Genomic DNA, 23,954 nt, shown 5'->3' on the forward strand with positions numbered 1-23,954 from the left:
GAGGAGAGGAGAGGAGAAGAAGAGAAGAGAAGAGAGGAGAGGAGAGGAGAGGAGAGAGAGGAGAGGAGAGGAGAGGAGAGGAGAGGAGAGGAGAGGAGAGGGGGACCAGATGTTAGCGAGGGAAAGAGGGAATAAAAATAGAAGGTGTAGAAATCAGTCACGGTCAGTAACTCTGTGACTCGGGTTTAAACGGACGGCTATATAATAAAGAACAAGACGAGAAGGTGAGAACTAGCGGGAGTGAAAGACAGGGTAGGCTACTCCTCACTCTCTCTCTCTCTCTCTCTCTGTCTCTCTCTCTCTCAATGTCTCCTTGGTTTCCATGGAAATACTCACCCAGTTCATCAGAGTAGGCCCCACCTCTCCGACAGTCTTCTCTGAGCCTCGCAGCTTCTGAAGGCGAGCCAGGAAATCTGACAGAGACACACAGGGAGTGAACAGCTTCTCACGGCCTGCCACTCACACAACAATGAGAGCTAGACTGTTATGAAGAGACAAAAGAAAAGGCTACGATTTCGATGCAACGAAACAGACACTTGATATTTAAATAATTCATTAATTAAATTATTATTCATTATTAATAGTTTAAAGTGATTAAATGGTGTCTGTTTCCCTTTGCCCATGAGGGAGAGGCTTTGTATTGTTGCCTATTTTCATCCTGCTTGAGATTTATTTTAACCTTTTAAGCTGTAGCCCTATTTCGCCTAAAGGTACATGCCTAAGTAAATGGAAGATTGCTCCACTTCTGCAAGGTCAATTTGCATGTTCTTGGTATCTAGGAACATCTAGGGCTAGTGGAGACAGGGCCACAGCACAGCTAAACCCTGGCTAGTGGAGACAAGGCCACAGCACGGCTAAACTCTGGCTAGTGGAGACAGGGCCACAGCACAGCTAAACCCTGGCTAGTGGAGACAGGGCCACAGCACAGCTAAACCCTGGCTAGTGGAGACAGGGCCACAGCACGGCTAAACCCTGGCTAGTGGAGACAGGGCCACAGCACGGCTAAACTCTGGCTAGTGGAGACAGGGCCACAGCACAGCTAAACCCTGGCTAGTGGAGACAGGGCCACAGCACGGCTAAGCCCTGGCTAGTGGAGACAAGGCCACAGCACAGCTAAACCCTGGCTAGTGGAGACAGGGCCACAGCACGGCTAAGCCCTGGCTAGTGGAGACAGGGCCACAGCACGGCTAAACCCTGGCTAGTGGAGACAAGGCCACAGCACGGCTAAACCCTGGCTAGTGGAGACAGGCCACAGCACGGCTAAACTCTGGCTAGTGGAGACAGGGCCACAGCACGGCTAAACTCTGGCTAGTGGAGACAGGGCCACAGCACGGCTAAACCCTGGCTAGTGGAGATGAGGCATAATTCAGAATACTCCAAGTAATAATCTGTACTGTAAATAAAGATCAGAGGACACTAGGACAGTACTCTCAATTACAACTCTATTCCTTCCTTTCTGCACAACGACACAATCGTTAATTCCTAAGACTCCAGATTCTAAGTGAATCCCATGTGGCATTACGTGGAACGTTTGTGTCGGTATGAAGACGATCAGGGGTTGGAGGAGGGAGGGATACCTTCATGTAGAGGTATGAGAGAGTCCAGGGTGCCAAAGATCTGTCCCAGCTCGCTCTCCGTCATGAGCCCCAGCGTCAGCATGGGCTCGTAGTACACCTGGTGACAGGGGAAGGGGGGGGGGGGGTTCAGCGATGGTTATGGTACAACATGCAGGTTCTCGTCCGCTATGTCTAGGTTAGACTGGTGACGTATTGAGAGTGACGAGTACCTTCTTGATGAGGCTGAGGTCCTCTATCAGTTGTTTCTCTCCCTGAGTCAGTTCATAGATCACCTGCAGGCAACGAAGGAGAGGAGAGGAGAGGAGAGGAGAGGAGAGGAGAGGAGAGGAGAGGAGACAGGAGAGGTGAGGAGAGGAGAGGAGAGAGGTGAGGTGAGGAGAGGAGAGGAGAGGAGAGGAGAGGAGAGGAGAGGAGAGGAGAGGAGAGGAGAGGAGAGGAGAGGAGAGGAGAGGAGAGGAGAGGAGAGAGGAAAGGTGAGGAGAAGAGAGGAGAGGAGAGGAGAGGAGAGGAGAGGAGAGGAGAGGAGGAGAGGAGAGAGGAGAGGAGAGGAGAGGAGAGGAGAGGAAAGGAGAGGAGAGGAGAGAGGAAAGGTGAGGAGAAGAGAGGAGAGGAGAGGAGAGGTGAGGAGAGGTGAGGTGAGGAGAAGAGAGGAGAGGAGATGAGAGAAAAGGTGAGGAGAAGAGAGAAGAGAGGAGAGAGGAAATGTGAGGAGGTGAGGAGAAGAGAGGTGAGGAGAAGACAGGTGAAGAGAGGAGAGGAGAGAAGAGGACAGGTGAAGAGAGGAGAGGAGAGGAGAGAGGGACCAGATGTTAGCGAGGGAAAGAGGGAATGGAAAACAGAAGGTGTAGAAATCAGAGTCACGGTCAGTAACTGTGACTCAGGTTTAAATGGACGGCTATATAACAAAAAAAAAGACGAGAAGGTGAGAACTAGCTGGAGTGAAGGACAGGGTAGGCTACTCCTCTCTCTCTCTCTCTCTCTCTCTCTCTCTCTCTCTCTCTCTCTCTCTCTCTCTCTTTCTCTCTTTCTCTCTGCAGGGAACGACACGCAGTTCAACATCGTCACCGCACCCTCGGTCAAAACACGCACATACATGAGCGTATATGCATGAGCGTATATATTTAAGCATTACATCACGCGCAGGAGTGGTTTGTGACCAATAAACCATGCCTAGGGGTGGTCGTTAGACCCCCCTAGGCATGGTTTATTGGTCACAAATCACGACTGCAAGTGATGTAAAGCTTTTATACAACTGCTAGATTCATCCAACCTTATTTCTATACAATAAACACACATTAATCGAAGATTTATTGAAAAAACCATCCGCCAGAAAAAGTAGTTCCCACAACTACAAAAAAGACAAGTTGCCTCCATGTGGAAGCAGCTTGAAGTGCATCCAACCAAACTAACACATCCAACTGTGTATTATTGGAATGATTGAGAGAAGTTGCCTCATGTGGAAGCAGCTTGAAGTGTATCCAACCAACTAACACATCCAACTGTGTATTATTGGAATGATTGATTGAACATTTTATTACCAGATGCAGAATGGGTACAATACAGTACGGCTCAATACACACAATTGTTAAGGGAATGCAGACCTACTTTCCATAGAACTTCATTCTTAGATGCTTCTATATAAAGTAGGTAAAACAAATTAAAAAGTCTTCTTTGCCCTATAGGAAAAAAACGTTTTCTTCGCCCTATTCTTTTATTTATTTTTTTAAACCTACTGTAGAGGGCCTAAACTTAACCAGTTGGAAACCAAGCGTACAGTAATAAAATTAGCAATCAATCAATCAATCAACTCAATAGGCCATGCTCACTTAGAACAGCGCAGCACCCAGCTCTCTGACTATCCCCCGCGTTGCAGGCAGAGTGTGTGTGTGTGTGTGCGTGCGTGTGCGTGCGTGTGTGTGTGTGCGTGTGTGTGTGTGTGTGTGTGTGTGTATGTGTGTGGGGGGGGGTGTGTGGCGGTGGGTGGAGACTAGAGCGAGCGCTGACAGTCGAAAGGAAAAAGAAATTGAAAAAAAAATCGCAAATTAATCCATCAATCAATCCGCGATTTTTCTTTTGTTACAGAATGATTCAAGACCCATCAATTACATCATCCAACATTGTTTAAACGACTAAGACATTCGCTGTGACAGAATCGCTTGATATTTAGTCGTTTAGTCGCCATTAACATATCCATTTGTAAAGATTATTGGCCACCTTCTTGTGATCCGGCGGAGTGATGTGATGTGGGTCGGTTGTGGGCGGGTCCTGGGCCAGCAGCGTGGATTGTTGCCAATAAAGACGTGTAAAATGACTGTTTCAGCCAATCAGAATCGAGAAATTTGCATGCCGTTGTATAATCTCTCATATTCTCTCTCTCTCTCTCTCTCTCTCTCTCTCTCTCTCTCTCTCTCTCTCTCTCTCTCTCTCTTTTTACACACACAGTGACACACAGTTAGTTTTTCACAGCTGATTATTTAAAACAGGAAGCTCGGCTCACATCCTCTTTCATAATCCGCAGCAGTACGGATTCAGAGAAGAGGCCCTAGTCACCCCACCCACGTGGTGACCACAGCCTCAGGTTCCTCCCCATCGTGAGCCCCAATAACACCCTTACACACACACTCGCACTCACTCACACACACACTCGCCCTTACACACACACTCACCCTTACACACACCCTCACCCTTAAGGCCTCTGCATGCTACAGAAACTTCAAAGCAACTGCAACACAACATCGACAAAGCAACGGTGTTTTAGACACTCTGCCTTTATGCTTCTGCAACATCGACGCGCAAAGTTAGTTTAACTAAAGTTAGTTTAGGTTCGTGTTAACGTTAGATAATGTACAAAATAAACGTATTTCCGGTGATTTTAGACGTCGCTCTTTTATTTTGAAATCCCCCGACCGGAAGTGTTATAGTGTCTGTTGCTAGCAGCTTAACTTTCTGTGCTTTTCGAGCTAACGTTACCGTAACGTCATTCGTTTCCAATGGAGAGGACCTCGGCTCAATTGATTGATGTTTAACTTGTCCCTGTGTGTGTCCAGTCATTTCGACTAGCAAACGTTGTATTTAACGTTAAAGTTACCTCAGGATACCATTGTATTTAGTTGGTTAGCTATGTAGCTAATGTGGATAGCATTTTGTATAGCACCAATGCTAGCTGGCTGGCTACAGCTTTATTTACTAAATTATGGAGGCTTTTTAATCGTCAAGGTAAGAGAGGATTTGTCATGATCAACTGAAGGCGTATGCTATGGAATTATATGTGCTTGGGTTTTCAGAAAAAGGCCAGCTATGTGACGTTAATTATTTAGCATCAACGCTGGCTGGCTACAACAATGGCGGATGGTATTCTCTGCGAGACCAATATTATTCTATGACAGCCCCGCCCCCATTCGCTAACCAACCAATCACTGCTACGCAATATCAACGCAACGGTTGTTTAGGTTAGATTTTGGAGACATGTACGCAGCATCCTCGCAACACAGTCTACAAGACCCTAAACAACAACCGCGCTGAAATCGCGCTGATGTTGTGTTGAAGTTGCTTTGAAGTTGCTGTAGCATGTAGAGGCCTTTACACACACACTCGCCCTTACACACACACTCGCCCTTACACACACACTCGCCCTTACACACACACACTCGCCCTTACACACACACACTCGCCCTTACACACACCCTCACCCTTACACACTCACTCACCCTTACACACACACTCGCCCTTACACACACACTCGCCCTTACACACACACTCACCCTTACACACACTCGCCCTTACACACACACTCACCCTTACACACACCCTCACCCTTACACACACACTCACCCTTACACACACCCTCACCCTTACACACACACTCACCCTTACACACACACCCTCACCCTTACACACACACTCACCCTTACACACACTCACTCTTACACACACACTCACCCTTACACACACACTCGCCCTTACACACACACTCGCCCTTACACACACACTCACCCTTACACACACACACTCACCCTTACACACACCCTCACCCTTACACACACACTCGCCCTTACACACACACTCGCCCTTACACACACCCTCACCCTTACACACACACTCGCCCTTACACACACACTCGCCCTTACACACACACTCACCCTTACACACACACTCACCCTTACACACACACTCGCCCTTACACACACCCTCACCCTTACACACACACACACCCTTACACACACACACTCACCCTTACACACACCCTCACCCTTACACACACACACTCGCCCTTACACACACACTCACCCTTACACACACACACTCACCCTTACACACACACTCGCCCTTACACAACTCTTTCAGCTAAGTAACAATGTTCGTCAAACAGTGTTGAAACTTGCTCAAGCTACCGTCTTGAGTGCATAATAGTAAAGATATATTAGCATAGTAGGTAGTAATATAGGCAAGGAAGATTATTTAGTGGCAAAGTGCATGATATCATTATGGGAAATGCCCTTACGGTCTTCTCCAGAGTCAGACAAGCCCAGCTTAGCAACAATGAATGGAAGCGGATACGGACCACTACAGTAGGCCTAGCTTAAAACCCCGGGAAAAGGGGGGGCAGGTGGCGCACGGAGATTACGTTCGTCACCAACACCGGGAGACACTGGATTTCGCCTGTTCGAATCCAGCTCCCGGCGTTGCTATCAGCTTGGCTGGCCTCTCACACTGATACAATTGGCTGTATCAGGGGGTGGGAAAGCTGAAGGGTGGGTCCTGGGCGTTGTGGACAGCGACCCCTACAGTTCGGTCGGGGCGCCTGCTCAGCAAGGGTTGGAACTAAGGAGAGATAGTGTGGCCTCCCACACGCTACACTCTCCCCGGTGAGAACCTGCGCGGCCAGGTTGGCCTGCCCCAGGCTGCACATGCGTCGGAGGAAAGCATGTGACAAGTCTCCGGTCTCCCGGACCAACAGTAGGGGAAAGTAGGCAACAACCAGGAAGGGTGGGATGGGAGAAAAATCGGGAAAAAGGAGGGGAAGAAAGATAAAAAAAAAAAAAAAAAATGTTTTTGGCCAACAGCTAGGCTAGTGGTTCATATCTGCGTCCATTAATTTGTGCTAAGCTAGGCTAGCTTGTAACCGCATAGCTTTCTACTGAACGCACACCGGGGAATTGGTATCCATCTTCTTGTCTGATTCTGGAGAAAGCGGTAGGCACATTTCCCATAATGTTTGGCGTGATCCTTTAAAGCTGCAGTAGGCAACTTTGGAGAAATTAGCAAGAGTGGGTTTACCTGCCCAGCAGAAACAGAGCAAGCTCTGCATCACTTTTCAAGCCCAAGCTACAAAGGTTTTCCACAGACTCCCAGAGGCACCGGTAGCTTTAAGACGGATTAAACAAAGAAAGAAAGAAAATAATTTCCCAGTCTTTGATCGGCAGCTGGTTTTATCCATTGGTGTGTACCTTTTTTTTACGAGGAACAAGGTCGTGGTCTTCGTTTTCTACCCCGGGAACACCACTTGAAATAATCTGATTGGTCAAAAACATCAGCTCCCTGATACAGCAACCAATCAGATGTTTTTGTCCTGCCAAGTGGTTTTTCCACAGATTGCGTCAGAAAACTAAGCCCACCACCGCGTTCCTCATCAAAAAGTACACACGATGTGGCGGTCGGGTGGCGTAGCGGAGATTACGCTCGTCACCAATGCAAGAGGCTGCGGTCTCGACTCCCGGAGTCAGCATTGCCTGCGGCTTGGACCGATCGTCATACTAACTCGTTTGGCTGAGTTAGCGGGAGGGAAGTCGTGGGTGGTAATCTGGCGGTGTGGACAGCGTCAGGTCTGGGCGCCTCCTCAGCGAAAGGCAGGAAATGGTGAAGGCAGCGTGACCTCCCACGCGTTACACTTCACCAATGAGAGTCCTCGCTGCCAGGTGAAAAGAGGTGGTGGACTTCAGGGTTCCCTTGTACCGACCAGTAGGGGGAACATGCGCACAACGACCAGGTAGGGGAGGGGGGGAATTGGCATAACGACTAAATTGGGATGGGGAGAAAAAGCATAGAAAATCAGGCGGAGAAAAAGAGGATTAAAAAAAATTAAAATTAAAAAATACACACTAAAACTAAAACTACAAAACTACCAGAGGTTGGGAGCTGCTGGTGCCTCTGGGAGTCTGTGGAAAACTGTTGTTGCGTGACGCAGAGTGCGCTCCATTTCTGCTGGGCAGGTAAAATCACTGTTGCTAATTTCTCAGAAGTTGCCTACTGCAGCTTTAAAGAAAAACTCCAACATTTTGGGAAATTTGCTTATTTTCCATCTACCCTGGAGTTAGACAAGAAGATACATACCTTTTTCTTCTCTGTGCATGCAGTAGGAGTAGGAAGACGGGCACTGTTAGCCTAGCTTAGCATCAGTCACTGGAAGTAGGTTCCTCCGTTAGCCTAGGTCTTGTTTGCCATCCTCTCCTATCTCTCCTCTATTCTCTGCCTCCATACGGGGCTGCGTGCGCACACACACACACACACACACACACACACACACACACACACACACACACACACACACACACACACACACACTCGCCACTCATGCACACACGCTCGCGACAAGTACCTGCTCGCCCATGCTCAGTGTTGGGATATAGGCTAACGGAGGAACCTACTTCCAGTGACTGATGTTAAGCTAGGCTAACGGTGCGCGTCTTCCTACTCCTACTGCATGCACAGAGAAGAAAAAGGTATGTATCTTCTTGTCTAACTCCAGGGTAGATGGCAAATAAGCTAATTTCCCAAAATGTTGGAGTTTTCCATTAACTCTCTTATCACAATGCAGAAGCTTGATGTTCTCTAGTCTATCACTCTGCCCTTCATTTCGCTACAACTGCCCCCTTCAGAACTCACCACCACTGCACTTTATATTCTATACACACCCGTAGTGAAATACACTGGTTTATGTTAATCTATGAAACTCTCCTTGGTCTGTCACCCCCCTCCTACCTGTGTAGTTTTGTTGTTGAAATTTGCACCTGCCGTCTACAACACACGTTCTACAAATCTCATCCTGCTGAAAATCCCCAAAACACACTCAGTATTGGTCAATCATTGTTTCAGTCTGCCGTGCCCACAGACTGGAACAATTTACAGAAAAGCCTCGAACTGGACAATTTCATCTCCAAATCAGCTTTCAAGGGATACTATCATGGACATTTATACTGACACTTGCAACTGCTCCTAAACTAGCACCTGTAAGCTATCTGCCTGCTTGCTGTGGATGTTTTGATCTGTCTGTCTTACCATGTTTTAATCGTGTTCTGTTTTAACTCTGTATTTCTTTCACCCCTTTCCCCCTGTCCCTCACCAGGCTGTGCCTTTTGCCAGGCTGCCATTGTAAATAAGATTTTTTTCCTAATGACATACCTGGTTAAATAAATAAAAAAATAAATTAAAGAAATCGGACAGTTTTGCCCCTGGTTACCTCTCTAACCTGTTAACCTTTTTAACCGTGGCCTCTGTACCTCTTGGCGTTTGATCTCCTTGACGGTGAGATTGTGACACTCCACCGTGTCGCTCCAGCACTGGCTGTTGCGTCTCCGTGGAAACGACGAGGCCTTCCGAGGGCGGAGAGGAGCCGGGTGCAAAGATCGCGCCTCCGTGCGAAAACTGATGGACCGCTGTGAAGGTGGGAACAACACATGTGTGCATACAGAAGATTATGAACTACCACCACACATAGTAACACAAGTGTGTGTGTGTGTTATTGTTACCGAAATGGACTGTCCAATGCGTATGAGAGCAGGGGTCTTCGATGGGGTTATGACACCCGTCAGGCTGTTGGATTTAATCACAGGTTTAACCCTTTTATGGCTGGGCTCCTGTGATGAGACGGAACAGCAATAAAACAGAAGCCATTAGGGGGAAGATCGTCGTCTCATCCTTTCACTTACCATCAGAGGGACTGGACGGATGAGTTGAGAAAATTCATCATCCAAATGCATGAACCAGGATGAACCAATGACCATGTTAGATGTGGCCCTAAGAAGAAACCTCACCTCCGAGTCCTTATGATCCAACACTGTTTCGTCTTCGTCGTCATCTTCCTCTTCATCCTGCCACAACAGAAATAACTTCACATGTTTTATTTTATTAACCTTTAATAGGTTCTATGAGCACGGATGCTCTTTTTCAGGAACGCCCTGCTTCACATTCACACAGTTCCACTCACACCTGGGAGCTGCCCAGTACAACCACAGTCTGCCACCATTGGCCACTGAGCAACTCCACTGGAGCAGTTGGGGGTTAAGTGCCTTTGCTCAAGGACACTTCAGCGGTTGGTGTTAAGGGGATAGGAGAGATTAACCAGCGACCTTCCGGTCACAAACCCGCTTCTCTAACCATTAGGCCACCCACTGCCCCTAATGGCATACCGTACTTGAATGGATACATTTGTTATCCAATGGCTAATAAGAATGCTACTTTTAGCACAAAATCTGTTTCCAATAATATCACAAGGTATACAGTGTATATTTACAAATATATATATATATACTTTACTGAACTGGAACTCTGGACCTTATCACACTCACTCTGGTGATTGGCTCACGCTTAAGGTCCCCAGAGTTTGCACTGAATTAGGAAAATCTGCTTTTAGCTTCTGTGCCTCCGACACGTGTAACATTTAGCAAACTCAATACTTTAATATCCATTGGTCAGTTTAAATCTATAATGGCCGACCATTTCACCTCATATTTTTTTTTATCCACTTTTTCTCCTCCTATTTTTCTGTATTTTCCTCCCATCCCAATTTTTTGTCGTTATGCCATTTCCCCCCTCCCTTTCCTGGCCGTTGCACGCATGTACCCCCCACTGGTCGGTCTAGGGAGCCCTGAAGTCTATCACATGCTTCCTCCAATACATAGGCACCTGGCAGCGAGGAATCTCATTGGTGAAGTGTAATGCGTGGGAGGTCACACTACCTTCACCATTTCCCTCCCTCGCTGTGCAGGCGCCCTGACCGACCTGTAGGAGTCGCTGTTTACAATGACCAGATTACCACCCACCGGCTTCCCTCCCGCTGACACCGCCAATTGTGCCAGTATGACAGCCGGCTGGATTCGATACCAGTGTCTCTTGCGGTGGTGGGCAGACGCTTAGTCCGCTGCGCCACCCGGCCACCCATTTCACCTCATCTAACTGTTTTTATTGATTTGAATTGTTCAACTGATTGACTTTTCTGTTTCTATATTGTTTTTGTATCATGTATTGTTTCTCTCGACATCATTGTAAATGAGGGCCTGCTCTCAATGATCTTTCAAGATTAAATAAAGATTGATATATATTAATGCTGTCAATAGATTAATTTCTTTTTTACTAATTTATCTCACAATTTTCTGTAATTAATCTAGATTAATCTAGTAGATTAAAAATAGCATTTTTCTACTTAAGACCAAAGCTTGCAACAGATATTTACTTGAGTAAAATCATGGAATTAATGTAAAATCAACACAAAGAAAGTATATTTAGATTCAAAGACTTTTTTTGTCCACTTTTCCTCCTCCTGTTTTTCTGTGTTTTTCTCCCATCCCAATGTTTTGTCGTGCCAATTCCCCCCTCCCCTTCCTGGTCGTTGCTCGCATGTGCCCCCCACTGGTCGGTCTAGGGAGGGTTGATAGATACTATCGCATGTCCCCTCCGATACATGCAGTCAGCGAGCCACTTCTTTTCACCTGCCAGCGCGGACTCTCATTGGTGAGGTGTAACGTGTGGGAGGCTCACACTACCCTCACCATCTCCCTTCCTCGCTGTGCAGGCGCCCTGACCGACCTGTAGGAGTCGCTGTTTACAACGACCAGATTACCACCCACTGACTCTGCCAATTGAGCCAGTATGATGGCCGGCCAAGCCGGAGGCAACGCTGACCGCCGGATTCGATACCAGTGTCTCTCGCGTTGGTGACAAACGCTTAGTCCGCTGCGCCACCCAGCCGCCTGCCAATAGCTTTCTTTGAATAGTTTCTCTCCTGTGAAATACAAATGGTCAACAAAACCATTAACATTGACTCAGCTAGACCTCTTTCTTATATCCGAACAAGCAAATATACTGCTGAAAGTTCAGAACGTTGAAGATTTTTCACTCCATAGATTAATCTAGATTAATTTATTTTAATGCTTTAAATAATTTCAATTAATCTCCAAAGTTAAAGCATTAATTTTGACAGCCCTAATATATATATGCAAAATATAATACAGCAATAATTATGTATGTGGGAGGAATACCACAGGAAAGTGGAGCAGAGGGATTTGATTGAATAGCATTTCAACCAATTTTACCGTTGCATCGTTCGAAAAATAGTAGAAGGGCAGCCGCTCGGAAATGCCCACTGAGGGGCCCTTTAGAAATGTAACTGGTGGCGCACCACGTACGCTTGTAGCACAATCGCAACGTACTGGGTTTGAATCCGACCCAGGACATGTGTTGCATGTCCTCCCCATCTCTCTCTCTCCCTCTCTCCCAATTTCCAAACTGTCCTGTCAATAAAATGCACTTAAAAATGCCCTAAAAAATATTTAAAAAAAAAAAATTAACTGGCTGGAGAAGAGAGCATGAGGTTCACTGTTCAGACTCCATGGTTTATATTCCAACGTCAGATGAAGGGAGCTCATAATCTCATAGGTAGGGCTGGGTGTCGTTTGAAGGTTTTCGATACCAGTGACAATACGAATACGTGGGATTTGATACGGAGACCGAAACAATATTTTTGCTAAAGTCTAAGTTCATAATGACATTTTCATTTCTATCCTCTAATAACCTTGATTTGGATCATGTGAATGTTACAAAACACTTTACAGATCATTAAATCCTGTATCTGCCACTACAATACCTTACTTTGCTCAATTATGTGCTGGAACAGACATGCTTATTGGCACCGATGAGATTAACAACCGAGGTGCTAAAGGATTTTGTATGGAATGACAGTGTTCATACCACAGCATTAAACTTGATTAAACTGGACTTGCTGAAGTCTTTATTCGTAGCACACAGACTAGAGAGAGAGAGACGAGGCGGAGAGAGAGAGAGAGAGAGAGAAGGGAGGAGAGGAGAGGTGCAGCTTGGTGCAGATCTCATTTCCTGTGTGAACCTTTCAAAGAGGAAGAGACATGAAGTTGTGCCCGTGTAGTAAAAAGAAAAAGAAGAAGAAAAAGATGTTTGCCACACTAACCTCATTAGCAGCCATTCAGTATAGTAACAAAAAGTTCCATAAATTAATTAATTCAATCAGTATTTAATCTCAAAAGATCATTGAGAGCAGGCTCTCATTTAAAAGGATGTCAAGAGGAACAATACATAATACAAAAACAATATAAAAACAGAAAAGTCAATCAGTTAAACAATTCAAATCAATTTGAGCTGTTTTTCAAAACAGTTAGATGAGGTGAAATGGTTGACTATTACTGACCGATGGATATTAAAGTATTGAGTTATAAGGTGCTTTGCAAAACGTTCCACGTGTCGGGCGCACATAGAGGCTAAAAGCAGATTTTCCTAATTCAGTGCAAACTCTGGGGACCTTAAGCGTAAATCACCAGAGTGAGTGTGATAAGGTCCAGAGTTCCAGTCCAGTAATGAAGTGATGTAGGGTGGAAGATCATCCATAATGGCTTCATACAGAATAAAAGAGGATATGAGAAACAATCTACTTATCTGCTCTGGGTGAGCAATCCTAGTTAAATTAAAACTAGGATGTTTCTCACGTGTATAATTACTTACTGAGAGACACCTGGGTTTGTGTGCCGTATGTGTTTCTAAGTGTTATAAAGATGTATTTACACAGAATAAAAGCGGAGAGCTTGAGCAAGCGCTCAGTCAACAATGACACTTTACTGAGCACGTTCTTGTTTAGCTCTGCACCCAGAACTGTGGTCACGAAAGGTAAGGTTGACTAACTTCCGCTAGTTGCACACACAGAGAGAGAGAGAGAGAGAGAGAGAGAGAGAGAGAGAGTGTTATTGTTACCGAAATGGACTGTCCAATGCGTATGAGAGCAGGGGTCTTCGATGGGGTTATGACACCCGTCAGGCTGTTGGATTTAATCACAGGTTTAACCCTTTTATGGCTGGGCTCCTGTGATGAGACGAAACAGCAATAAAACAGAAGCCATTAGGGGGAAGATCGTCGTCTCATCCTTTCACTTACCATCAGAGGGACTGGACGGATGAGTTGAGAAAATTCATCATCCAAATGCATGAACCAGGATGAACCAATGACCATGTTAGATGTGGCCCTAAGAAGAAACCTCACCTCCGAGTCCTTATGATCCAACACCGTTTCGTCTTCGTCGTCATCTTCCTCTTCATCCTGCCACAACAGAAATGACTTCACATGTTTTATTTTATTAACCTTAATTTTACCCAGGGTAGGTTCTATGAGCACGGATGCTCTTTTTCGGGAACGCCCTGCTTCACATTCACACAGTTCCATTCACACCTGGGAGCTGCCCAGTACAACCACAGTCTGCCACCGTTGGCCACTGAGCAACTCCACTGGAGCAGTTGGGGGTTAAGTGCCTTGCTCAAGGACACTTCAGCAGTTGGTGTTAAGGGGATAGGAGAGAGTTATTAATTCACTTCCCCGGCCGAGATTTTTTTCTGCCGGTCCGGGGGATCGAACCAGCGACCTTCCGATCACAAACCCGCTTCTCTAACCATTAGGCCACCCACTGCCCCTAATGGCATACCGTACTTGAATGGATACATTTGTTATCCAATGGCTAATAAGAATGCTACTTTTAGCACAAAATCTGTTTCCAATAATATCACAAGGTATACAGTGTATATTTACAAATATATATATATACTTTACTGAACTGGAACTCTGGACCTTATCACACTCACTCTGGTGATTGGCTCACGCTTAAGGTCCCCAGAGTTTGCACTGAATTAGGAAAATCTGCTTTTAGCTTCTGTGCCTCCGACACGTGGAACATTTTGCAAACTCAATACTTTAATATCCATTGGTCAGTTTAAATCTATAATGGCCGACCATTTCACCTCTTTTTTTTTGTATCCACTTTTTCTCCTCCTATTTTTCTGTATTTTCTTCCCATCCCAATTTTTTGTCGTTATGCCAATTCCCCCCTCCCCTTCCTGGACGTTGCACGCATGTGCCCCCCACTGGTCGGTCTAGGGAGCCCTGAAGTCTATCACATGCTTCCTCCAATACATAGGAGACAGCCAGCAGCCTCTTTTCACCTGGCAGCGAGGACTCTCATTGGTGAAGTGTAACGCGTGGGAGGTCACATTACCTTCACCATTTCCCTCCCTCGCTGTGCAGGCGCCCTGACCGACCTGTAGGAGTCGCTGTTTACAATGACCAGATTACCACCCACCGGCTTCCCTCCCGCTGACACCGCCAATTGTGCCAGTATGACAGCCGGCCGGATTCGATACCAGTGTCTCTTGCGGTGGTGGGCAGACGCTTAGTCCGCTGCGCCACCCGGCCACACATTTCACCTCATCTAACTGTTTTTATTGATTTTAATTGTTCAACTGATTGACTTTTCTGTTTCTATATTGTTTTTGTATCATGTATTGTTTCTCTTGACATCATTGTAAATGAGGGCCTGCTCTCAATGATCTTTCAAGATTAAATAAAGATTGATATATATTAGTGCTGTCAATAGATTATTATTTTTTTTACTAATTTATCTCACAATTTTCTGTAATTAATCTAGATTAATCTAGTAGATTAAAAATAGCATTTTTCTACTTAAGACCGAAGCTTGTAACAGATATTTACTTGAGTAAAATCATGGAATTAATGTAAAATCAACACAAAGAAAGTATATTTAGATTCAAAGACTTTTTTTGTCCACTTTTTCTCCTCCTGTTTTTCTGTGTTTTTTCTCCCATCCCAATGTTTTGTCGTGCCAATTCCCCCCTCCCCTTCCTGGTCGTTGCTTGCATGTGCCCCCCACTGGTCGGTCTAGGGAGGGTTGATAGATACTATCGCATGTCCCCTCCGATACATGCAGAGTCAGCCAGCCACTTCTTTTCACCTGCCAGCGCGGACTCTCATTGGTGAGGTGTAACGTGTGGGAGGCTCACACTACCCTCACCATCTCCCTTCCTCGCTGTGCAGGCGCCCTGACCGACCTGTAGGAGTCGCTGTTTACAACAACCAGATTACCACCCACTGACTCTGCCAATTGAGCCAGTATGACGGCCGGCCAAGCCGGAGGCAACGCTGACCGCCGGATTCGATACCAGTGTCTCTCGCGTTGGTGACGAACGCTTAGTCCGCTGCGCCACCCAGCTGCCTGCTAATAGCTTTCTTTGAATAGTTTCTCTCCTGTGAAATACAAATGTTCAACAAAACCATCAACATTGACTTAGCTAGACCTCTTTCTTATATCCGAACAAGCAAATATACTGCTGAAAGTTCAGAACGTTGAAGATTTTTCACTCCATAGATTAATCTAGATTAATTTATTTTAATGCTTTAAATAATTTCAATTAATCTCCAAAGTTAAAGCATTAATTTTGACAGCCCTAATATATATATGCAAAATATAATACAGCAATAATTATGTATGTGGGAGGAATACCACAGGAAAGTGGAGCAGAGGGATTTGATTGAATAGCATTTCGACCAATTTTACCGTTGCATCGTTCGAAAAATAGTAGAAGGGCAGCCGCTCGGAAATGCCCACTGAGGGGCCCTTTAGAAATGTAACTGGTGGCGCACCACGTACGCTTGTAGCACAATCGCAATGTACTGGGTTCGAATCCGGCCCAGGACATGTGTTGCATGTCCTCCTCATCTCTCTCTCTCCCTCTCTCCCAATTTCCGAACTGTCCTGTCAATAAAATGCACTTAAAAATGCCCTAAAAAATATTTAAAAAAAAAATAATTTAACTGGCTGGAGAAGAGAGCATGAGGTTCACTGTTCAGACTCCATGGTTTATACTGGCTGGAGGAGAGAGCATGAGGTTCACTGTTCAGACTCCATGGTTTATACTGGCTGGAGGAGAGAGCATGAGGTTCACTGTTCAGACTCCATGGTTTATACTGGCTGGAGGAGAGAGCATGCAGTTCACTGTTCAGACTCCATGGTTTATACTGGCTGGAGGAGAGAGCATGAGGTTCACTGTTCAGACTCCATGGTTTATACTGGCTGGAGGAGAGAGCATGAGGTTCACTGTTCAGACTCCATGGTTTATACTGGCTGGAGAAGAGAGCATGAGGTTCACTGTTCAGACTCCATGGTTTATACTGGCTGGAGGAGAGAGCATGAGGTTCACTGTTCAGACTCCATGGTTTATATTCCAACGTCAGATGAAGGGAGCTCTTCATAATCTCATAGGTAGGGCTGGGTGTCGTTTGAAGGTTTTCGATACCAGTGACAATACGAATACGTGGGATTTGATACGGAGACCGAAACAATATTTTTGCTAAAGTCTAAGTTCATAATGACATTTTCATTTCTATCCTCTAATAACCTTGATTTGGATCATGTGAATGTTACAAAACACTTTACAGATCATTCAATCCTGTATCTGCCACTACAATACCTTACTTTGCTAAATTATGTGCTGGAACAGACATGCTTATTGGCACCGATGAGATTAACAACCGAGGTGCTAAAGGATTTTGTATGGAATGACAGTGTTCATACCACAGCATTAAACTTGATTAAACTGGACTTGCTGAAGTCTTTATTCGTAGCACACAGACTAGAGAGAGAGACGAGGCGGAGAGAGAGAGAGAGAGAGAAGGGAGAGGAGAGGAGAGGTGCAGCTTGGTGCAGATCTCATTTCCTGTGTGAACCTTTCAAAGAGGAAGAGACATGAAGTTGTGCCCGTGTAGTAAAAAGAAAAAGAAGAAGAAAAAGATGTTTGCCACACTAACCTCATTAGCAGCCATTCAGTATAGTAACAAAAAGTTCCATAAATGAATTAATTCAATCAGTATTTAATCTCAAAAGATCATTGAGAGCAGGCGCTCATTTAAAAGGATGTCAAGAGGAACAATACATAATACAAAAACAATATAAAAACAGAAAAGTCAATCAGTTAAACAATTCAAATCAATTTGAGCTGTTTTTCAAAACAGTTAGATGAGGTGAAATGGTTGACTATTACTGACCAATGGATATTAAAGTATTGAGTTATAAGGTGCTTTGCAAAACGTTCCACGTGTCGGGCGCACATAGAGGCTAAAAGCAGATTTTCCTAATTCAGTGCAAACTCTGGGGACCTTAAGCGTAAATCACCAGAGTGAGTGTGATAAGGTTCAGAGTTCCAGTCCAGTAATGAAGTGATGTAGGGTGGAAGATCATCCATAATGGCTTCATACAGAATAAAAGAGGATATGAGAAACAATCTACTTATCTGCTCTGGGTGAGCAATCCTAGTTAAATTAAAACTAGGATGTTTCTCACGTGTATAATTACTTACTGAGAGACACCTGGGTTTGTGTGCCGTATGTGTTTCTAAGTGTTATAAAGATGTATTTACACAGAATAAAAGTGGAGAGCTTGAGCAAGCGCTCAGTCAACAATGACACTTTACTGAGCACGTTCTTGTTTAGCTCTGCACCCAGAACTGTGGTCACGAAAGGTAAGGTTGACTAACTTCCGCTAGTTGCACACACAGAGAACGAGCGAGAGAGAGAGAGCAGATGTAGACAACAGAAAGTTATCTTCAGACTCACCAGACTCTGTAAATACACTACAAAAAGGTCACTTTAAAAACAGACTTGTATATTATTGTATATATTACTCATTGCCTTTATTGTATTTTATTCGTATTACTTTTTTTTTATCATGTCTACTCTATTTTATTATCTATTCCATTTTATTATTTGTATTATTGCACAATCGAGGCGGGCATGGTCACCTACATTTCACTGCATGTCTCGTGTATGTATGTGACAAATAAAACTTGAATCTTGAATCACTCACCTCTGTGATTCTGATTATAGGATCAGGCTCTGGGTCCTGCTTTCTCTTCTTCTACAGACAGATTAACAAGCAGAAGTTAATGTCTCTGTAGTTCAGGGAAAGTGGAGAAAGGCTTGTTCAGTAGATCAGAGAGATGGGAGATGGAGGGACTTACTGCTGCATGGTCACACAGGTTAGAGGGTGCGTCCACTGGCTCCAACGACCTGAAGAGCCACAGAAAGCACGGTTGAAGGGCTGGAGTGTCTTCCACTACAGTGAGAGATGAGCCCAGAGGCACATCCTATAATAACCAAATTAAACCACAGCATTCTGCTCCCGTCTAATACGACAGGGTGCAAATATGAAACGTCCACCTACTGTAGCAGAAAGAGATAGAAAGGGAACAAGCATGGACCTTGCACCCGTCATGAGCTAGTATTGGACATCATTGAGATCTGAGTTGAGCTAGTATTGGACATCATTGAAATCAGAGTTGAGCTAGTATTGGACATCATTGAAATCAGAGTTGAGCTAGTATTGGACATCATTGAAATCAGAGTTGAGCTAGTATTGGACATGAGAGATCAGAGTTGAGCTAGTATTGGACATCATTGAGATCTGAGCCAGTATCTGACATGAGAGATCTGAGTTGAGCTAGTATTGGACATCATTGAGATCTGAGCCAGTATCTGACATGAGAGATCTGAGTTGAGCTAGTATTGGACATAATTGAGAAGAGTAGTTGGCAGTATTCTTCTACTGCAGCGACATACTACATCATCACCACATTTCTGTACTGGTAAAATATGACATATTTCTTCTTCTTTTTGCAAGACTGTATTCAACGAGGGTTGTTTATATTTTTAATATCACCTATGGATTTTAATTTAACAAAATCATCACTTACCTGGATCCCAGTATGTCTTTAACTAAAAATAACGGAAATTCAAAGAGACAAACTTGAGAAGGAAGGTAAAAGAGTGTCGTACCAGGAAGTCCATATCTCGCCAGCGTCCTCTTGCTCCATGTTCTCCGAGCCACTCATCCAAGCATCTTCACACAGACATCACGCATTTCCCAAAACAAGTCTAGTTCAAATATGCAATCATGAAATCCAAAACCTGGGCCTTCTCTGCCTCCCTCTCGTTGTTCACAGGGGGCAAGAGGGCTGCGTCTGCACCTTCCTCCTCTTCCTCTCGCTCTCTGTCAGACCTGACCACATCCTTCAGGGCTGCGTCGTCTCTTTTTCACGTATCCGCTCTGTCGACTGTGTAGGACGGCACAAAAAACCAATGAACCCACTTAACCCTGCCACGAACTGAACTTTCTCAAACGAGAAATAAGTCAATGAGGCTGCAGCTCGCAGTCATGGTACCTAAGAGAAACAGACTTTGCACAATACTGTAGTATGTGAGACACGCAAGAGGAAGTGAGAACTTCTGTTGGCCTACTTATTTTTATTTATTTTATACACATAAAGTACAGCGAACCCAACCAGGATCAAAAGCTCCACTCAGTACACATTACAAATATTCCATTGTGAAGCAAAGTCTATGAATGAGTGTTTCAGGTCGAGGAAGATGGTAGGTGTTTTGCTGATTCAACAGGTTGTTTCCCGGACACGCTCTACTTTGAGACTTCTGATGAAAGAGCCAGAAGTAAGTGACGGATAAGGAAATGCTTTTGACTGCAAAGAATTATATTGCTGTAAATACATTTCTAGAATAAAAAAAATAAAGAATCTACTTAAATTTCAGATTCACAATCGGGTGCTTTCACGGTCCCAGGGATTATGAATCAGGCCATTTTAGACTTTAAGCCAGCAACAGGGTTAGTGTGTGACAGCAGTACTAGTCATCCCATGTTTGAACGTCTTGGTTTCAGGGATTTGAACACAAAATACAAGAGTAACTGAATATGTGGCTGGCAGCAGCTGAATCGTTGGAAGAACCTTGTATAATGTAATTACAATTTAAATGTCCATTATGTATCCGATAACGATCGTGAGAACCGTCTCTCTATACTCCTGCGGGTCCTGAGGTGGGATGTGGGTGGGAGTTTTTAGTAGAAGGTGGGTTAAAAAATTTATCGGTCAGTGCAATGCATTGTATGGTACGTTTTACCAGGGTTCTCACTCACACCAAGTCCTGGCATCACATAACCCCCACCCTCATCCACCTCCTCTGGCTTCCAGTAAAGTCCTGCATCAATTTTAAGATCCTCCTCATCACCTACAAAGCCCTTCACTCCTTTGCCCCCCGGTACCTAGCTGACCTCCATCCCACCCCGGAGGCTGCGGTCCTCCGACTCTGGTCTCCTCTCCATCCCCACCACCAACCTGCGCACTGTCGGTCCCAGAGACTTCTCAGTTGCCACACCCACCCTCTGGAACTCCCTCCCTCAAAGCATCCGTAGGGCTACATCCCTGCACTCTTTCAAATCCCAACTCAAATCTCACCTCTTCACCAAATTTATAAATGACTGCCTGATTTCCCCCTTTTTTACTTTGTTCCTCTGATCTCCTTCCCCTTAGCTCGCCCCCCCGTTAAGCGCCTTGGGTTTCCTGAAAGGCTCTATACAAATCCAAGAAATCATAATTTTTATTATTTAACTGCACTAGGAATGCCTTGTACTTGAAAAATGTATCGGGAATATAAGGTCAAGACAGAGTATACAAAATATTAGCAGCACCTGCTCTTTCCATGACAAATTAAAATGGTTCAGACTGTAGGATTTGGAATACAGGTTATAGCGTCCTCCTTACAATGTCAAGGATTCTTTCATTTACATTATACAACGGCATGCAAATTTCTCGATTCTGATTGGCCATTCACACGTCTTTATTGGTAACAATCCACGGTCCTGGGCTCAGGACCCGCCCACAACCAAATCACATAACCCTCCCCGGCTCACTCCGGGAGAAAACAGGATCGCGGAGAACAAATGGTTATGTTGAAAGCACCATAACGACTAAATATGAAGCGATTCTGTCAAGGGGAATGTGTTAGTATTTTAAACAATGTTGGATGATGTAATTGATGGGTCTTGACTCAATCTAGAACAAAAGAAAAATCGCGGATTGATTGATAGATTAATTGATTGATTTAAATTTCTTCCTTCCTACTTTCCGACTGCAGCGTTCTCTCTCACACTGTCCGACGCTGGCGTACCCACAAACACACACATACACACACACACATACACTGTGACACACACACACACACACACACGCACACTCCTGTCTGCAACAGCGGGGGAGTCAGACTGAGAGAGAAGCAGCGCTGTTTTAAGTGAGCATGGTCTATTGAATTGATTGATTGGTTGATTGCTAATTTTATTACTGTACCCCTGGTTTCCAACTGGTTAAGTTTAGGCTAAAAGAAATAAATAAAAAAATAGGGCGAAGAAAACGTTTTAATAAATTTTCAATCAATCATTCCAATAATACACAGTTGGATGTGTTAGTTGGTTGGATGCACTTCAAGCTGCTTCCACATGAGGCAACTTCTCTCAATCATTCCAATAATACACAGTTGGATGTGTTAGTTTGGTTGGATGCACTTCAAGCTGCTTCCACATGGAGTTGTGGGAACTACTTTTTCTGGCGGATGGTTTTTTCAATAAATCTTCGATTAATGTGTGTTTATTGTATAGAAATAAGGTTGGATGAATCTGGCAGTTGTATAAAAGCTTTACACCACGTGCAGTCGTGATTTGTGACCAATAAACCATGCCTAGGGGGGTCTAACGACCCTCGGCTGCGCCTCGGGCCTAACAACCACCCCTAGGCATGGTTTATTGGTCACAAACCACTCCTGCGTGTGATGTAATGCTTAATTAAATACACTAGGTGAAAATTATGACCTTATTGATTTGATCAGGAAGGAGGGAGTCTAATACTGTATATATATATTGTTTTAAAGTGACATTCAATTCGTCTGATCTTTACTGCCAGACTGAAACATCATGTTAATATTAGGGCTGCTTGATTATGGCAAAAATCATAATCATGATTATTTGTCAATATTGAGACTGTTGATTAGTTAATGACTTTGGAAACATGCATTTATTGAACTAAGTAAACAAGTCTTCGAATAGTTTTCCCTTCAACTTTAAAGGGGAACTATTCTGCTATTTCTTTCACCATTTGGGCAATTTTACACAATTCCTGAGTCTATGGAACACATCTGTAAGGTTATTTTTCAATAAAATGCATTGTTTTGTATTTCTAATCAAGTACTGTAGAGAGCACCACTTTCTGCCCTTCAAGATTCCAAGCTGTTTTTGGCTGGGCTCCTCCCTTGCAATGCGCTGAGTGACAGACTGTCACCCACCTGCACTGGCAGATACCTTTCTTTGGTAGAGAGAGATAGAGGGACTAATTCATTTCACTGCAGGGGGGCATAATCCCACGGGACAATGCATTGGTAACTTGTTTCAGATGACAATATATACCGCCATGAATATTATTGCACGGATTGGAATACAGGTGTGCGCTATGATATTTTGCAACAGGTTGACGGTGATGCGAGTGCTGATATGAGAGCTCCCCCCAGTCCCATTACCTCCCACCCGTTTTATCTAGTTCTGCGTGCGATTCAGTGTGCTTGAACAGCTGAAGGTCTCTGCTGTCGAAACCGCTTCCGCATTATTTGCAGCACTCGCTGCTCATATAAACGTATCAGTTGATTGTGGGCGGGCGGTGGCAGATCAGCGCCTCAACACGTAACAGCTCCGCTAAATTCAGAATGGCTTGGTTTAGTGGATCTTGTCTCAGCTGAACTGGAGGAATGCGCCAAAATTAGAATTTGAGACCTAGACAGTGTTGGTACAACCCCACATTGCTAGATAACAATGCTAAACACAGGAAAGGGCCATTTATAAAGATGGTTCCCCTTTAAATATAATTAAACTGAAAAAAATATGTCTCAAAGGTTTGACCTCGTTTTAAAACATGACCTGGCTAAAAGTTTAGTTGATCTTGTTTTCATAATCATTGGAAGCCAAAATCATAAATGAAAATAAAATGTGATCAACTGCCCAGCACCAGTTAATATCAAGTAAGAGTTCCATCTTTTCTGAGTGTATGAGAATGTATGGCCTACCTCCTTCCTGATGTACTACACTAGTGGAGTATGGATTTCTCTAGTACCCTTAACTGATCTTACCCACTAAAACCACTTCCATCACGAAGGGGAGATGCAGATAGTGAACCAAGAGGAGACAAGTGAAAGATGGGATTTTTTTGCCTTGCGACATGGATTATGGAACAAGGGGGGCGGGTGTAACCCAATTGACCCATCTCAACCCCTGGCCTCTTTTCGTGATCCTCCTATCATAACTGTGGCTTCTTTGAGTTAAGTCCCTTCATAGAATACCTTCCCAATATCCAGTACACACCGCAACCCACTTGAGAAGCCAAAATGACAAGAACATTTCTGTTAAGGACGACTCAGACG

The 23,954-nt window shown here is 44.6% G+C and overlaps 1 protein-coding gene across 1 annotated transcript in view; it reads right to left on the bottom strand.

Annotated features, from left to right (window-relative positions):
• arhgef3l (Rho guanine nucleotide exchange factor (GEF) 3, like) overlaps window positions 1-19,643 on the bottom strand; it is a gene marked incomplete at its 3' end in the record, with an annotated part of 25,040 nt that extends 5,397 nt beyond the window's left edge. Inside the window, 11 exon segments of the mRNA XM_084333513.1 lie at window positions 337-413; window positions 1,578-1,674; window positions 1,787-1,849; window positions 9,074-9,229; window positions 9,323-9,430; window positions 9,608-9,664; window positions 13,569-13,676; window positions 13,854-13,910; window positions 18,517-18,567; window positions 18,671-18,719; window positions 19,485-19,643. Coding sequence (XP_084189639.1) covers window positions 337-413; window positions 1,578-1,674; window positions 1,787-1,849; window positions 9,074-9,229; window positions 9,323-9,430; window positions 9,608-9,664; window positions 13,569-13,676; window positions 13,854-13,910; window positions 18,517-18,567; window positions 18,671-18,719; window positions 19,485-19,540 — 879 coding nt within the window. The 5' untranslated portion in view covers window positions 19,541-19,643.
• Window positions 19,644-23,954: the final 4,311 nt, after the last annotated feature.

Source organism: Notolepis coatsorum (assembly GCF_963971535.1).
Source record: "Notolepis coatsorum genome assembly, chromosome: 17".
NCBI classification, from domain to species: domain Eukaryota; kingdom Metazoa; phylum Chordata; class Actinopteri; order Aulopiformes; family Paralepididae; genus Notolepis; species Notolepis coatsorum.